The sequence below is a fragment of the Oncorhynchus nerka genome, linkage group LG8 (assembly GCF_034236695.1).
Source record: "Oncorhynchus nerka isolate Pitt River linkage group LG8, Oner_Uvic_2.0, whole genome shotgun sequence".
NCBI classification, from domain to species: domain Eukaryota; kingdom Metazoa; phylum Chordata; class Actinopteri; order Salmoniformes; family Salmonidae; genus Oncorhynchus; species Oncorhynchus nerka.
In genome coordinates this window covers 25,729,908-25,748,388 of record NC_088403.1, presented here as the reverse complement: position 1 = coordinate 25,748,388, position 18,481 = coordinate 25,729,908, and the positions used below count along the sequence as shown (strand labels likewise).

At 40.0% G+C, this 18,481-nt stretch overlaps 1 protein-coding gene across 3 annotated transcripts; it reads left to right on the top strand.

Annotated features, from left to right (window-relative positions):
* The first annotated feature begins 415 nt into the window (after positions 1 to 415).
* LOC115133009 (putative ferric-chelate reductase 1) lies at positions 416 to 16,843 on the top strand. 3 transcript variants are annotated; one of them, XM_029665806.2, is made up of 15 exons: positions 416 to 700; positions 899 to 1,032; positions 9,042 to 9,139; positions 9,324 to 9,465; positions 10,675 to 10,869; positions 11,165 to 11,266; positions 11,451 to 11,595; positions 11,928 to 12,035; positions 12,188 to 12,303; positions 12,689 to 12,775; positions 12,942 to 13,033; positions 13,144 to 13,202; positions 13,347 to 13,484; positions 13,746 to 13,771; positions 13,904 to 16,843. In XM_029665806.2, the coding sequence occupies exons 1-15, from the start codon at positions 508 to 510 to the stop codon at positions 13,991 to 13,993; spliced, it is 1,725 nt and encodes a 574-aa protein (XP_029521666.2). In that variant the 5' UTR covers positions 416 to 507; the 3' UTR covers positions 13,994 to 16,843. The 3 variants fall into 3 exon arrangements, with proteins under 3 accessions (XP_029521666.2, XP_029521668.2, XP_029521667.2); XM_029665807.2 differs by lacking the exon at positions 416 to 700 and adding an exon at positions 1,651 to 1,741 and having other exon boundaries at positions 945 to 1,032; XM_029665808.2 differs by lacking the exon at positions 899 to 1,032 and having other exon boundaries at positions 606 to 700.
* The last annotated feature ends 1,638 nt before the right edge of the window (positions 16,844 to 18,481 follow it).

Genomic DNA, 18,481 nt, shown 5'->3' with positions numbered 1-18,481 from the left:
CTGAATGGCCCTCCAACTGGTAATTACTAAAGGAAAACTCGTCTATCATACCTGATCTCCGACTTCTCCCACATGCTGACCTCTGAAATCAAGGAAGTGACCTCGATAACAGCATTTTCGGCAGTTAAATGCAACAACAAAATACTATTTAAAAATAATCTATTAATGTGTTTTTTGAACACTATCATTCGTTTACAAGCATAATAGCTGTACTTTAGTTCATGGTTGATGGAGCTTGTTGGCGAACTTGGCCATTAGCCAATCAGGATTCTGTCAAGGAGTGAATGCATCCAACTTGTATTTACGACGTCACAATTGGTCCTTTCCACCATCCCACTTGGTTATGAACGCAGCATAACCTGTCGCGACAAGTCTACTCTCCACCCACAAGGCACTATAATACAAATTCTGCCCCTCACCCAAACTTCACAATTTGCCGGCATCGGTGGTTTATGGTCTCCATCAGTAGGCAATTTTTACAGTTTTCGTTTTAATAATTGAATCTAAATGGAACGATACATATTTATCATTGTGTTACTGGTGTGTTGTCTGCGTGCGGTGCGGTGCTACAGCTCCGGAAAGGTGACTGGGGCGTGTGACAATATGACACCGCAACACAAAAAAGGCGCGCAGCAAAGCCCCGCTCCATTCTCTGTCACCACTGACCGGTTCAGCTTCAAGGAGGGCGATGAAATTATCGGTGAGACATCATGAAGTTTTCTCTATTACTGGAGGGTTCATGCAGAGATATTGAACCCTCACCACTAGGCCTTTTGGTTTTATTAATCTATGGTTTGGCTGTTATGGGTAGATATGCTGAAAAGTAGATATGGAATTAATAACGGTCTCCATTTTCTATGGTGGTGTTTAAATCAACTAAACACGGTGTTGTTTACAGTCAGGCTCCTGGCAGCTTCCACTCCATTCATTGGGTTTATGTTACAAGCCAGAGAGGTTGGAGGAAGCAGTCCTCTGGGATCCTTCACTGTAACAAGTGGAGAGGCCCAGCTACTCACCTGCAACGGACTATCTGTGAGTCTATAACCATAGACTGTATAAATCCATTTCATTCTGTTTATTCCCACCTATCTATTACCACCTGACCTATTGCCTACTTTTCTGTTATGTTATGAGAGCTACAGTATTACATATAACCAGGGGCACAACTTTGGTTTTAGTAGTGGGGGGGGGGCATAACTTTTTTTTTGTATTATTATTTTTATCCACTCGGATTAACACTCCAAACAGCCTACCCGACCGCTCGGTATCTGCATGGTCCTAAAGCACACCATTGCCTCGTTTTGTATCACATTCCAATTATAGGGATCCCGAGTGGCGCAGCACTGCATCTCAGTGCTTGAGGCGTCACTACATACACCCTGGTTCGAATCCAGGCTGTATCACACCCGGCCGTGATGGAGTCCCATAGGGTGGCGCACAATTGGCCTAGCGTTGTCTGGGTTTGGCCGGGGTAGGCCGTCATTGTAAATAAGAATTTGTTCTTAACTGACTTGCCTAGTTAAATAATGGTTTAAAAAAATGCAATTTCAGAATGGGAAAGTTGCATCTCTGCATTTAACATTGAAACAGTAATGGTTGTTTAGATCTTAAATGTATTTATGAGACAGCATTCTTGTTTTACAAAAACAGATCAGTTATTCCGTGTTCCTGCATGGGTCCTCCTGCTACCCCGTGTTCCTGCATGGGTCCTCCTGCTACCCTGTCGGGTAGAGTAGAGGCTGTAAGTCTACACTGAAAACCTTTAACAATGCAGTATAAAAAAAAAATAGCAGTGTCAATATAAAAGTAAAAAATAAAAATAAATGTAAGTGTCAATGCCAGTAGAGAAAGAACACAAGAATGTACATGTACTGATATGACTGCAGGGATACTGGAGATACAGTTGAAGTCGGAAGTTTACATACACCTTAGCCAAATGCATTTAAACTCAGTTTTTCACCATTCCTGACATTTAATCCTACTAAAAATTAGGATAGGATCACCACTTTATTTTAAGAATGTGAAATGTCAGAATAATAGTAGAGAGAATGGTTTATTTCAGTTTGTATTACTTTCACCACATTCCCAGCGGGTAAGAGTTTATATACACTCAATTAGTATTTGGTAGCATTGCCTTTAAATTATTTAACTTGGGTCAAACATTTCAGGTAGCATTCCACAAGCTTCCCACAATAAGTTGGTTGGATTTTGGCCCAATCCTCCTGACAGAGCTGGTGTAACTGAGTCAGGTTTGTAGGCCTCCTTGATCGCACATGCTTTTTCAGTTCTGCCCACACATTTTCTATGGGATTGAGGTCAGGGCTTTGTGATGGCCACTCCAATACCTTTACTTTGTTGTCTTTAAGCCATTTTGCTACAACTTTGGAAGTATGCTTGGGGTCATTGTCCATTTGGAAGACCCATTTGCGAGCAAGCTTTAACTTCCTGATTGATGTCTTGAGATGTTGCTTCAATATATCCCCATAATTTTCCTCCCTCATGATGCCATCTATTTTGTGAAGTGCACCAGTCCCTCCTGCAGCAAAGCACCCCCACAACATGATACTGCCACCCCCTTGCTTCACGGTTGGGATGGTGTTCTTCATCTTGCAAGCTTCCCCCTTTTTCCTCCAAACATAACGATGGTCATTATGGCCAAACAGTTCAATTTTTGTTTCATCAGACCAGAGGACATTTCTCCAAAAGTACAATCTTTGTACCCATGTGCAGTTGCAAACCGTAGTTTGGCTTCTTTATGGCGGTTTTGGAGCAGTGGCTTCTTCCTTGCTGAGCAGCTTTTCAGGTTATGTCAATATAGGACTCGTTTTACTGTGGATATAGATACTTTTGTACCTGTTTCCTCCAGCATCTTCACAAGGTCCTTTGCTGTTCTGGGATTTATTTGCAATTTTCGCCCCAAAGTATGTTAAACTCTAGGAGACAGAACGCACCTTCTTCCTGAGCGGTATGACGACTGTGTGGTTCCATGGTGTTTATACTTGCATACTATTGTTTGTACAGATGAACGTGGTACCTTAAGGCGTTTGGAAATTGCTCCCAAGGATGAATCAGACTTGTGGAGGTCTACAATTTTTTTTCTGAGGTCTTGGCTGATTTCTTTTGATTTCCCCATGATATCAAGCAAAGAGGCACTGAGTTTGAAGGTAGGCCTTGAAATACATCCACAGGTACACCTCCAATTGACTCAAATGATGTCAATTAGCCTATCAGAAGCTTCTAAAGCCATGACATTTTCTGGAATTTTCCAAGCTGTTTAAAGGCACAGTCAACTTAGTGTATGTAAACTGGAATTGTGATACAGTGAATTATAAGTGAAATAATCTGTCTGTAAACAATTGTTGGAAAAGTTACTTGTGTCATGCACAAAGTAGATGTCCTAACCAACTTGCCTAAACTATAGTTTGTTAACAAGAAATTTGTGGAGTGGTTGAAAAACAAGTTTTAATGACTCCAACCTAAGTGTATGTAAATTTCTGACTTCAAATGTAGATGAGGTAGTTAAAAGCATACAATGAAGGGTAAAGTGGCTGAGAAAAAGGATATATTTATGTAAGGTTGTGTGTGTTTGTTTAACTATCCTTGTGGGCAAGGTAAAACAAGGAAAATTCCGGGACATTTTGCCGGTCCCCATGAGGAAAAACCCTATTTTAGGTTTAGGGATTATGTTTAGGGTTACAATTAGGTTTGGGGTTAGGAGTTATGATTAGGTATAGTTTTAGGATTAGGGGTTTAGGGTTATGGTTAGGTTAGGTTTAGATTTAGGGTTAGGGAAAATAGGATTTTGGATGGGAATCAATTCTTTGCTTCCCACAAGGATAGCAATACAAAACTGTGTGTGTGTTAGGAGAGCACATCCTGTAATTGTGCATAATCAGTGCAGATCAAAAATAGTGACTAAAATATGTCAAACACCTATTTGTCAGTGGCAACTGACAAGACTATAGCTGACTAAATAGACCCAGAAAAAAACTATACTTAAGCAACCATTACTTTTCATTTCAGTTGACTAAAACGAGACGATCAACAATATTGTAGTTAATCCACAATACTAATCTAATTGACACAGTGAAAGATGGAAGCATGTACAGAATAAAAAATATTCCAAAACATGCATCCTGTTTGCAATTCACTTTTTGTCCTGAATACAAATTTGGGTCAAATACAACACATTACTGAGTACCACGCTACATATTTTCAAGCATAGTGCTGGCTGCATCATGTTATGGGTATGCTTGTAATCGTTAAGGACTGGGGAGTTTTTCACAATAAAAATAAATGGAAAAGGAGCTAAGCACTGGCAAACTCCTAGAGGAAAACCTTTCAGCAGGACAAGAACCTAAAACAAAAGGCTAAAATGACACTGGAGTTGCTTACCAAGATGACAGTGAATGTTCCGGAGTGGTCGAGTTACAGTTTTGACTTAACTTCTACAGGATCGGTGCCGGTTGGGGGGGGGGGGGAACATTCACAATGTTTCTACAGGACGGTTGAGCTAACGTAGGCTAATGTGATTAGCATGAGGTTGTAATTAACAAGAATATTTCCCACAAACTTCAAAGTGTTTCCTTTCAAATGGTATCAAGAATATGCATATCCTTGCTTCAGGCCCTGAGCTTACAGGCAGTTAGATTTGGGTATGTCATTTTAGGCAAACATTTAAAAAAAGGTCCAGTCTTTTTAAATCTGCTTGAAAAATCTATGGCAAGACCTGAAAATGGTTGTCAAGCAATGATCAGCAACCAATTTGACAAAACAGGAAGAGTTTTGAAAATAAATGGGTAAATGTTTCACAATCTAGGTGTGGAAAGCTCTTATAGACTTATTAGTAAGAAAGACTCACAGCTGTAAACGCTGCCAAAGGTGATTCTAACATGTATTGACTCGGGGGGTTGAATACCTGTCTAATCATGATATTTTAGTGTTATTTTTTATGAATCTTTTACAATGTTAGGCATTTTCTTCCACTTTGACATTAGAGCATTTTGTGTAGATTGTTGACAAAAAAAGACAAATCAATTTGAATCCCACTTTGTAACACAACAAAATGTGGAAAACGTCAAGGGGTGTGAATACTTTCTGAAGGCACTGTATAGCCTAAGGTTTGTATCACAACTAAAGTTGCATAATTAACTCTAAATTAAGCATATAGGAGGACCTGTTTCTAATGATCACTTTGTTAACCATTCAACATAGAATAGCCACATGTACCCACTCCCTCAGAAATATCATTTCTATTTATTCAGCTATGTTGAATTGTATTCTTCTTACTATAACATATTTTAAAATAATGCCACAGGAATTATTAAATTAGCTATTGTAGCCCACAGCCATATGACATTGCCAGATCAGGGCCTAACATATGGACCACTCAGAATATGCTATTTGGTTCTTCTGAAATTGTAACAGCTTTCTTCCGCTGAAGGAGAGGAGGACCAAAATGCAGCGTGGTTAGAGTTCAACATGTTTAATAAAGACCGTACACGAGAACACTACAAAATACAAAACAACAAATGTGAAAACCGAAACAGTCCTATCTGGTGCAATGACACAAAGACAGAAGACAAACACCCACAAAGTACCCACCGAATATGGCTGCCTAAATATGGTTCCCAATCAGAGACAACGATAGACAGCTGCCACTAATTGAGAACCAATCTAGGCAACCAAACTATCTAGAAAGGAAACAGCCACATAAACATACAAAAACCCCTAGACCAGACAAAACACATAAATCCCCCATGTCACACCCTGACCTAACCAAAATAATAAAGAAAACAAAGATAACTAAGGCCAGGGCGTGACAGAAATAGACTACATTTTCTTCATATCATGTTTCTTTAGACCTGCCTTAAATAAATTATGGATTTATTATGATTGTATAGGTTAAATTAAATTGTTTGGAGTTTTTAAAATTTATATTTTCCAAAGGTCTGCATCAGAGACAGGGAACTACTAGTGTCAAGCACTTCAGTGAGACTTTGACCATTTGCTTTCACAGGTAGCAAGACTGACTCTCTCCCACTCTGCCTATCCTGAACACCATCTCCCTCTCTGGGCACTCAGTTACCTGAGAGCTTGGACTTACGTGGTGGACACATTGAAGCTTTGTGCCCTTGCTGCTGACAATAAAAACAGGTCCCTCACATCTGATCCCTTACTTACTCCTCCCAGACACAACCCCCCCAGAGTTACCTCCATCTTTGGTGTTCCAGGTGTCCCTTATGCCTCTGAAGCTTCTTGGAGTGGATGCTGCAGGTTGTGATGGGCCCCCTTTTCGTATGTTGATGTACTGCAGTGCCCGCTTGGCCGCCATAAGCCCATCCTTGGGCTCGTGCTCTCGGATCCGAGTGTTATGTAGAAGAACTTGTAGAAGTTGTTCGAGGATGACGACCTCACCGATCTTGTCCTGTGTCTTCTCCTCCGGTCGAACCCATCGGCAGTAGAAGTCCCTGAGGCGGTGGGAAGTCTTCGTCTGTGACTCTCTCGATGGTGTTGATCCAGCTCTGAAGCGTTGAAGGTAGGTGTCTGGGGAGATGTCCAACTTCACCAGCAGTGCTTCCTTCAGGTCCTTGTAGACTTTGGACAACCCCTCATCAGTTGCTGTGTAAGCCTCTATGGCCTTTCCCTTGAGCAATGGATTTAGATGGCAGGCCCACTCTTCCTCTTGCCACCGCCAAGCCTTGGCCATTCGTTAAAAACCTCAGCAGGTCATTTTCAATGTCCACCCTCTGCTGGTAAGAAGGCATTTTCGGCTCCTTCCTCAGGAATGCTGGAGGGTTGACATTGGTGCTGCTGGACTGGTCTCCTGGTGCTGGGGTTGAGATTAACATCATTGCTACTTCAAAACCCTGCTGTGGAGTTGAAGTCCCTGCTACGTCGACCCTCAGTCGACTTGGTGTTGGCAGACCCATTCATGGGCTCTGGCTGGCAAGCTCCGCTTGGGAGACGTGAGGGATGTGAGGATAGATTGTCATAGACCCTGGATCTCCTGCTTGAGGTCTTTGTCCCGCCTCTCCAGGTTACCATGGTTGGATTTGGTTCTGGGCCCTCCACCAGTTCTCCAGCCGCTCCTTCAGTCGAGCTGCTCCCATGGACCTTCTCTGGTTGTATCTGATTATTCCATCGGCAGCTCACGCAGGTCGGAAAACCTTTAACTTACGCAAATATTTGCGACGCAGGTAGGTTCTGTCGCTTGTATTTTCAATCTGTTGATGCATTGCGCGTGATGCACAATATGTAAACAATAGCTGAATGTAGTCGACAAAGGGAACGTTTTCTCGGCAGTTCGGATAGGCTCGGCCATATTGTGCAAGTGTTTGTCACATGTGAATTGCATCAGTATTGGAAATAAAAAATGTAAATAAAAATTAAATACAGACCAGCATACTGAAGGTCAGGTTGATAACACTACTCTGTGGATATTTGATGTCACATTCTTACCTGCTAAAGGACCAACCTCACGGACAACCGGTAAAGTATCATTTTATTCATCATTCTGGTTGGTAGAGGTCGTGAGAGGAAACTTTGCTCAACCAAACGCACATATCTGCCCAGATTAGAATTCTATGCAATACAACATCGGGTCTTCAGGCTAAGTTTAATTTTTTACATTTTATTTCACCTTTATTTAACTAGGTAAGTCTTTTATCAAATGGGGCTATCTTCTGTATACCACCCCTACCTTGTCACAACAAAGCTGATTGGCTCAAATGCATTAAGAAGGAAACTTAACAACTTTTAACAAGGCACACCTGTTAATGCATTCCAGAAAGAGTTCCAAGAGTGTGCAAAGCTGTCATCAAGGCAAAGGGTGGCTACTTTGAATAATCTCAAATATAAAACATATTTTGATTTGTTTAACACTTCTTTGGTTGCGACATGATTCCATATGTGTTATTTCATAGTTTTGATGTCTTTACTGTTATTCTACAATGTAGAAAATAGTAAGAATACAGAAAAACCCTTGAATAAGTAGGTGTGTCCAAACCTTTGACTGGTACTGTATGTATACTGCCTGAATCTCAGGTGGGAACAGTTCCGGCGACCTTTATGATTGCACATTCGGCAAATCACCAGCAGACAGAGTTCCATTTGAATCCATTTTCCCATTCACTGTGTTGGTGGTGCTCATAAAATGTATCATAACTCAAAGGTGGCGCCACAGATCCCAGAGTGGTGGGGCGATTATTTTCTTCTTCCTGAATGTAACCAGGTAAAACTCAGAAACCTGATTGTAGCAGGCACCTTAAGGGTTCCCCTATTTCCTGGGGCAAGTAGACTGAGAAGTCTTGGTTATTCCAAACGTCTTCCATTTAAGAATGATGGAGGCTAATGTGTTCTTGGGGACCTTCAATGCTGCAGAAATGTTTTGGTACCCTTCCCTAGACACAATCCTGTCTCGGAGCTCTACGGACAATTCCTTAGACTTAATGGCTTGGTTTTTGCTCTGACATGCAATGTCAATTGTTGGACCTTATATAGCCAGGTGTGTGCCTTTCCAAATCATGTCCAATTAATTGAATTGACCACAGGTGGACTCCAATCAAGTTGTAGAAACATCTCAAGGGTTATCAATGGAAACAGGATGCACTTTAGCTCAATTTAGAGGCTCCATGGAAAAAGCTCTGTATACTTATGTAAAGAAGGTATTTCTAAAAACCTGTTTTCACTTTGTCATTATGGGGTAATGGGTGTAGATTGACAATGAAAACATTTAATTTAATGCATTTTAGATTAAGGCTGTAAAATAACATTATTTGGAAAAAGTCAAGGTGTCTGAATACTTTCCCAATGCACTGTAGGTCTAAAAGGGCCTAAAATGGCCACTTTCATCATGATGCCCCCCAAAAAAAATGTAAGAAGCATAACAAACATCCCTCCTCCCAATTAAATTTATATGTGAGAATAGCCAGAACAATCTAAGAAACCCGAAATATCTTTGGGTCTCCCTGGCATGGAATCACCCTGTTGCATCTGAATAAAACCATCTTCATGGATCCTTTTTTTTCTCCTTTTCTCAGAATTCTGCAGTTTCTCACACATCAGATTCACCTAAATCCTCCATCCAGGGAATATGGAGGGCCCCCATATCAGGCAACCTCAACTCTATCCAATTCAGGTGATTCAACCATCCAATATCCCCTAGCTCGTGAAGCAGAATGTTCACGTCTTATAGCCTGGGGCCCGGTTTCCGGTACACAGATTAAGCCTCGTTCTCGGCTAAAACGCACTTTCAATGGAAAATCCGTCCCTTAATGTTATTACATTGCTTTACTATATGTTCTGCCATGCCATTTTTACAGTGCATCCTTTGTAAAAGATTACTCCACCTTCTGGGTTGGAGTGAGAAGTTCTCCAGTCACATACAACATCGCTGCTGCACCCCCAACTAACAGCAAATCCATATCCATCACCTCTACCTCCTCCTTCGCCTCATCCTCAAAAGTGAGTAAGATTACATGCACACAATAATACGATTATTGTGAATATTCAGATTAATATAATAATTTGATTAAAACATTTGCATGCTTTGCAAGAAGAATGATTTTCCTAATAATCCTGTTTATATGGACATGAAATCAGGCTCCTGATGGGACTTTGATAAATGCAGAAAATTGCCAATCAAAATATGTGCTACCATGTTATTTTTGGGAAGCCTAATTTGATTCTGACATTTTTAACTCCCTTCACTTGTGCAAAGGAGGGAGGCTTGCACTGCTGGTTTTATCACATGCGCAGATCAAATACACCCTGGAACTACGATTAAAGTGTTTACCCTTAAAGGTTATTCGGCTGTCCCCACAGGAGAACCCTTTGAAGAACCCCTTTTGGTTCCATGTAGAATCATTTTGGGTTCCATGTAGAACCCTTTTCACAGAGGGTTCTACATAGAACGCAAAAGAGTTCTACCCTGGAACCTTAAAGTCCCCTTCTATGGGGACAGCTGCAGAACCCTTTTGGAACTCTTTTTTTCTAAAGAGTGTACATGTCCTAATAATTCTAAAGGTTCCTCGGAAACCAGATGTTTTAATCGGCGTATGCTTACTTAGATTATGAATTTATGCCAATTAAGATAAGCAGAGTAAGTTGTTTACATGACTAATGCCATACTCGGCCTACTGCCATAATCAGTTTATCGAATTATTAGTGTGCATGTAAATGTACTCAGTATTTCCATTGAAATCCTTAGTACTTATGGTAATAGATAATAGTACAGATATGTTTTTATCTAAAACATAAACTTGTCTTAACAATGTATCACAAGTGTAATTGATAGTCTATCAAAGGGGGGTATTTGTCCTGTTTCATTGTATGTAGAAGTGGGTAACCTGTACGAGTGTGAGGTGAGAAATGGAAATGTGTTTTTTGCATTTTCCCAACTCCCCCTGAGAGTGGGGTCATTGACGGCGACCCTGGAGCAATTAGGGTTAAGTGCCTTGCTCAAAGGCAGATCAACAGATTTTTCACCTTGTCGGGTCAGTGATTCGAACTAGCAACCTTTCAGTTACTGGCCCAACACTCTAACCGCTAGGCTACCTGCCGCTCACTCTCAGACAATATTGTCATATTACATTTTCAAACAAACAATAACATTTATTTTTACATCAGTTGTCCCAAAGTGCTTTACAATAACGTTGAATATGTTTGTAATAGTTGTCCAACTCCAGCACTGGATGTGGCAGCACTAAGGTCTGTTTCAGCCAACCTCTGAACTGTGACCCTGGGGTCAGCCCAGACTGTTACTTCCTGTCTGCTATGACTTCTCCCGGTGATACAGCCGTCCAGTTGGAGATGACCGGCCCTTCAGATGGCTACATCGCCATCGGCTTCTCAGATGACCAGAGTATGGTAATGTAGCCTTTTCAGAAGTAGTGCATGCACATCCTGCAATTCAATATGCTTATTTAAATTTTGAGGCACTCGTCCAGATACTTTCACTTCAATGAAAACGGTGAACAAGTTTATTTTTAAAGAGGGATTGTATGAGGGCAGTTGAAAGGCAGCCTATAAACTGCAGGAGCATTCAACAGTGTGCTATTTTTATTTGATGAACTTTTGTTTCTTGTACCCTGCACCTTCAAGTAGCCTGTGGCAGGGTTGATTGCGTTCCTCTCATAATCTGTTTTCCTTTGCATCACATAAGGGAAATGATGACATCTATATTTGTGGACGGGACAGTGGCGGGCTCATCCAATTGCAACACGCCTTTTCAACAGGAAGGAAGATACCGGACATACTTCCTCTGGTACTTGCTTGCTATTATGACATATGAAATGCAAAGAGGAGGATAGAAATTGGAATATGGACTGGAATTAAAGTTCTGATTTTGACTGATTTGAAATGGAATGTACCCCCAACCCTGATGCTATAATGACTCGCAAAACAATCAAAAGTAATGACTCAAATGTCTCTTGTTTGTCCTTTTCTAGGGAAATGTTTCTGATGTTAAATCCTCAGTGAATAATAGTATCATTAGCTGTTCCTTCACGACTAGGAACCCCATTTCAACTCAGCGATCCGGAGGGTCCAGTTCCCTCTACTATCTCATGATCGTTCACGGACCCTCCAGTAGTGGTACAGTATGAGCCAAAAGCTTACAGCATAGTAGCACCAGTACTGGTACAGAGGAAGTGGTTGTATCCCTCTGTCATTTTATTTACATAGTACTATGACATCTTTAGGTAATAATGAGTGACATTACATGGACATGGAAGATGGGCTCTTAAATCAGCACTCCTACTCTGACATATTTTATCAATACGGGCCCTGTTATCTAATAAGGATTCAAATATTGTGGGCCTGGTACTGATGAAGAAAGCGGTCCGCTTCAGTCAAGCAGTCATATGTTTCATAATATCATTTCATTCTATTTCTCTTCCATTTCACTTTTCGGTTGACTTTGACAGGGACAATCGGCTTTCATACTGGCACCTTCATCAGTGACACTAAAGTGGACATTTCAAGTCCTCAAGTTGTTACAAGTGAAAAAGAGCCACCTATTATTAAAGCACATGGTAAGGTTGCCGTTTCCTTAGTGAGGAGAGTTTGCATGCATAACCTTGAACAAATTGTTATACGGTAATACACTGATTATAACTACATATACAAGCTTATAGATTTGTGTATTGATTATGGATAATTTATTTATTATCCTGTTGTGCTTCAGGTTCCCTGATGTTGATAGCGTGGATGACCACGGGTAGTTTGGGAATGATCATAGCCAGGTATCTGAAAGGTGTGGCCAAGGGGAAACATTATTTTGGAAAAGATGTTTGGTTTCTGGTGAGTTTCTATAATACTGTCCCTAATGTGTAAGTGTAACAAAATTAGATTGTACCGTAATTTAGATTGTACTTGAAATGTTTTCACTGCTATCGAATTGGTGCCTTTTCCACATATAGCGTGACTGGGAGAGTGTGTCAAGCAGGCGAGGAAGCTATACTGTTACTTAAGCAAGCAGACACGTTTCAAGTTTTATTAGTCTTATGTACGGGATACACATGGTATACACTGTCCAACAAAATGCTGACTTGCAGGTTCCTTCTCGACAATACAACAACAATAAGAAAAATATATATATAAGATTATGAACATAAACATTAGTAATGTTTTTAGTTCCAAATAATAATGTCATATAATCTGTACTCTTGACTTGCATGTTCCTCAGGCGCACGTGTCTCTTATGACACTCACTGTTGCCGCCACCATCATCGCCTTCATTTTGGCCTTCTCAGAAGTTGGAGGCTGGAGTGGGGTATGTATCAGAAACAATCGGCGCGCAGTAAAGGTTATTTAAAACAAACAGACCTGTCTGACAAATGCTGTGCCGTCTACAGTTTTATGAAACCTACTCTATTATGGAAGGCTCCGATAATTGAAATAGTTACGAGAGACAGTTTATGAGCCCAGTGTGTTTATAGGGAGCCCATCCTGTGTTGGGCTGCATCGTTATGATCCTGGCCTTCTTCCAGCCAATCGGTGCCATGTTCCGATGTGGACCTCATCATCACTGGTAAGGGATCCAGACTCATACCTAGTGTATGTCAGTTTGCTCATGTGTATGTAAATCCAAAAGTGGCTTGTTTTCTCAAGGTAATGTATTATATTTGTGTTTTTTCACAGGCGATTCCTCTTCAATTGGTCGCATGCTTTGAATGCAGTGGCAATAAAAGGTTTAGCTGGTAAGGAACTGTGATCATGACATTGTTTCTGTTGGATTTTATTAGCATAGTACAAAGTACCATATCTTCTCAGCCAATATCTGTCAAACATGGTTGCTGTTGCACTACTACCATGTTAGTAATTGTGTTGACATTATCTTCCAGTGGCAGCCATCTTCACTGGGCTGTCGTATTTTAGCACCTCTGAGGATAGTTGGCTTCTGAAGGTGATGGGTGGGTTTGTTGGATGGGAGGCAACGATGTACATCCTGCTAGAACTCCACATGCGCTGGAAGCTCAATGGTGAGATCAAATACATAATGATATCGATCTTAATTTTGTTAATGATATATGATGATATATAGCCCCCCTATAATATTGAATAACCTCATACTGTGGATCTGCCATATAATTTTTGTCGGCCTCTTGGCGCACGTCAAAAGCTCTGACGAAGGATAAAAGGCCGACACGTACTCTTGAATAAACAAAGTGATACAAGCAAGAGAAGTGTGCAGGTTTCTATTTTCTTTTCAAATACTTCAATAACTTTGGTTGTTCTTCTAGATCATGCAGAGAGTGCTTCTGAATCGGTACGCTGATTTCCACCATTTAATCCCACACATTTAAATGTACTTATTGTGTCAGTGAATTAGAAAAGTGACTCATTCTTAACAACTATTTTGTCTGCCACGGCTGTACTTGACTTTTCATTTCTCCCCCAGACAAGAATGGAGTTGTTACTGCTGGTCTTGTTTTTCCTTGGAAATATAGCCTTTTTGGTGGCACTACTTGTTGGAATTGGCTCGTCATGAAGATCTGCTGAGCAATGGACTGAGATCGGAATGTTGTGATACAGTACATCTATAAAATAGCTCACTGTACAGTATATTTTTAAGTTGTTTTATATTTGTTTGTTGTCAAATGTTTTAAAGTATCTGTCCATTGATTGAGGATTGAATGCGATCAGATCCTCAATTTATACAGTATCCCTCCATATAAGTATGACAGACTTTCCACGAGGACGGGCATATTGGAAATTTAACCAGGGTTTATTGACTGACTCTACTTTCTTAACACAAAGTAAGGAATTCTTAACGTACTTTTTCTTGCACAATACTGGTTCAGTGGACCCAATTATTGTACCTTTAGAAGCCATTCAATTCAATTTTCATCCCTAAAATGGTATCGGTCAACAGAGAAAAGAATTTCAACAGAAATAGAACATCTAACATTACACATCAATGGTGTTGAATGTAGTACTACAGAATCCCTGAATAATCTACACACAAAACAAAAGGAGATTGAGGAATTTATTCAGGAAAGACCAGGTTTATTATTATTTTGTTTTCCCAGAGCAAATTCAATATAGTAACCCGACCAAAAAGAACCTACAGAAAAAAAGTTACAAACGATGGAGAAATCCTTCTCACCAAAGGAGATTCTGAATGAGGAAGGTCCTCCAACCTGAGTTGATGATGAGTTGTGTGATATACAGTACCAGTCAAAAGTTTGGACACACCTACTCATTCAAGGGTTTTTCTTTATTTTTACTATTTTGTACCTTGTAGAATAATAGTGAAGACATCAAAACTATGAAACAACACATATTGAATTATGTAGTAACCAACAGTATAAAACAAATCAAAATATGTTTTATTCAAAGTAGCCACCCTTTGCCTTGATGACAGCTTTGCATACTCTTGTCATTCTCTCAACCAGCTTCATGAGGTAGTCACCTGGAATGCATTTCAATTAACAGGTGTGCCTTGGTAAAAGGTAATTTGTGGAATTTCTTTCCTTCTTAATGCGTTCGAGCCAATCAGTTGTGTTGTGACAAGGTAGTGGTGGTATACAGAAGATCTCTTTGGTAAAAGACCAAGTCCATATTATGGCAAGAACAGCTCAAATAAGGAAAGAGAAAAGACAGTCCATCATTACTTTAAGACATGGTCAGTCAATTTGTAAAATTTCAAGAACTTTGAAAGTTTCTTGAAGTGCAGTTGCAAAAACCATCAAGCTCTATGATGAAACTGGCTCTCATGAGGACCGCCACAGGAAAGGAAGATCCAGAGTTACCTCTGCTGCAGAGGGTAAGTTCATTAGATTTAACTGCACCTCAGATTGCAGCCCAAATAAATGCTTTACAGAGTTCAACAGACACATCTCAACATCAACTGTTCAGAGGAGACTGCGTGAATCAGGCCTTCATGGTCGATTTACTGCAAAGAAACCACTACTAAAGGACACCAATAATATGGAGAGACTTGCTTGGGCCAAGAAACATGAGCAATGGACATTAGACTGGTGGAAATCTTCCCTTTGGTCTGATGAGGCCAAATTTGAGATTTTTGGTTCCAACCGCCATGTCTTTGTGAGACAGAGTAGGTGAACGGGTGACCTCTGCATGTGTGGTTCCCACCTTGAAGCATGGAGGAGAATGTGTGATGGTGTGGGGGTGCTTTGCTGGTGACACTGTCAGTGATTTATTTAGAGTTCAAGGCACAACTAACCAGCATGGCTACCACAGCATTCTGCAGCAATATGCCATCCCATCTGGTTAGCGCTTAGTGGGACTATCATTTGTTTTCAACAGGACAATGACCCAACACACCACCAGGCTGTGTAAGGGCTATTTGACCAAGAAGGGGAGTGCTGTATCAGATGACCTGGCCTCCACAATCACCCGACCTCAACCAAATTGAGATGGTTTGGGATGAGTTGGACCGCAGAGTGAAGGAAAAGCAGCCAACAAGTTCTCAGCATATGTGGGAACACCTTCAAGACTGTTGGAAAAGCATTCCTCATGCATTTGGTTGAGAGAATGCCAAGTGTGCCAAGCTGTCATCAAAGCAAAGGGTGGCTACTTTGAATCTTAAATATAAAACATATTTTGATTTGTTTAACACTTTTTTGGTTACTACATGATTCCAGAATGTGTTATTTCATAGTTTTGATGTCTTCACTATTATTCTACAATGTAGAAAATAGTAAAAAGAAAGAAAAACCCTTGAATGAGTAGATGTGGCCAAACTCTTAACTGGTACTGTACGTTTCCCCCAAAATCATGTTAGACTATCTGCTACACAAAAATATATTGTGAAGGCCTAATTTCACAGGACTAACTATGATTGGCAATTGATTACTTTCAGACGGGGAAAATGCCTGGCCTCGATGGCATTCCAATAGAGAGAGGCTTTTTATAAACTACTGAAAGATCAATTAATGTCATAGTTTATATACGAGTAATTAAAACATCAGACACACAAAATGAGAGACTGATCTCTCTCCTACTGAAGCAGGAGCAGGGGGGCAGTAAAAGAGCCAGTCTCTTAAAAAAAAATTGGAGTCAACCCACCATGCTAAAATATTGGCAAAATGTACTGCTCATAGAATTAAAAAGGTCCTACCGGTAAATTAAGAGTCAACAACATTATTTGGGTATTAGCAAACAGAATATGAGCTTTAAAAATTAGATAAAAAAATACAACAAGATTTTCACTGGACAGTTACTTTAAAGAATTTGCTGTGAGAATCATGCCACAGAAATACCTATTTTTTTCATTGGATGGCAAAGTTGTGTTTTATACTCTGTCACACCATTATCATTGTATTACATGACATTTAATAGTGGAACTGATTTATAATAAAGTGATTTTACAACATTTTACAAATAATTAGTTTCTTATTTACATTGCTATTATAATCATACAGTATATTGGCACCCTTGCACTTTTCTTCAAATAAATTGGACAAATATAAACATTTAATATCTTTGGCTATGAGTGAAAGCCAAAATATAAGAATTTTATTCGTCCAATGTCATGTTTTTGGATAACGTGATGACATCGTCACTTCTCCTTGTGTGCACTGCGTGCTAGTGCGCAGGCGTAGTAATCCCAGTAAAACTGGCTCTAGAAAGATGGCAAACCTCACGAAACGGCATATTACGAACGTCTTTCTTTGATGCTGTCTCTACAGTCTCTTGTGACAAGGTAGGGTTGGTATACAGAAGATAGCCCTATTTGGTAAAACACCAAGTCCATATTATGGCAAGAACAGCTCAAATAAGCAAAGAGAAACGACAGTCCATCATTACTTTAAGACATGAAGGTCAATCAATTGGACGGACAAAGAAGATGCACGAAGCTGAAAAGTTATCACCGTTTCGTTAGAACTACAACTCCCACCAGCTGAATGTCTCACGTTCTCCACTTTTTGGGGGGCATTTTCTAAAAGTACTGGCAGTCAGTAAAAAAAAACGGCCTGCCTCAGTTCAAACAGGCACGCTCCGGCATGCTATCAAGGCGGAAGGAGAAGGCTAGTTCAATTGAGATTTTTCTAATTTTCGGCGAGGTGTCGTACTTGTGTCAAATATGTTTTATAAAAGGCATTTGGTATGAGTCAATGGGACAAGTGAGAAATTCTTCCTTAGTTGTTAATTATCTGTAAATATAGAGGCACAACCTAGAGTCGAGCCAATGTCTTAAGTAGATGGACATGTTGTGACTCCAATCTCGTGAAAGTGATAACTGCAATGTTTTAATTTAGGTCAAAAGGAACTTTATATCGAAGGAGTGCCTTTGATTTGTCAGTGCACATGCACAGTTCGCAAAACAAGACCGTTAGACCCGATGACGTGTTTCTGCGCATGAGCTTAGCTAGCCAACGTCGCCATGACATCGACTACAAGTGTGATCTAGTCTTTCTATTGGAGAAGTTGTTTCTGCCTTTCTTGATACTGTACTGTGTTTGATATTAGTTTGACACTTTTTTCAAACATAAAAGAAGCGAATGTACTACTTATGAATGAAAATAGCCTTAAAAACCGCAGCAGCCAAGCCCAAAAATAAGGCCTCTTTCCATCTCTATTGATTGACAGCCTTGCACTTTTCTCTATATCTTTTAAAATAAGTTGCTTGTTTTGCAGTTCACTTGTCTGTGCAACCAAGTATCAAATAAAATTGACGATCCAAAATGTTGTGGAGACCACAATATATATATATATATTTTTATTTCAACTTATTTGAAGAAAAGTGCAAGGGTGACAATATACTTGACTATCACCGTATGATTATAATAGCAAGGTAAATAAGACATTCATAATATGTAAAATGTTGTACAGATTGAGCAATCACTTGATTATAAATCAGTTCCACTATTAAATGCCATGTAATATAATGATAATGGTGTGACAGAGTATAAAAACAACTTTGCCACCCAGTGTTAGTGTGCCTGTTTGAACTGAGGATTTACAGAATGGTAAGAACCCATTAGTTACAGGCCACTTTTTTATTTACTGA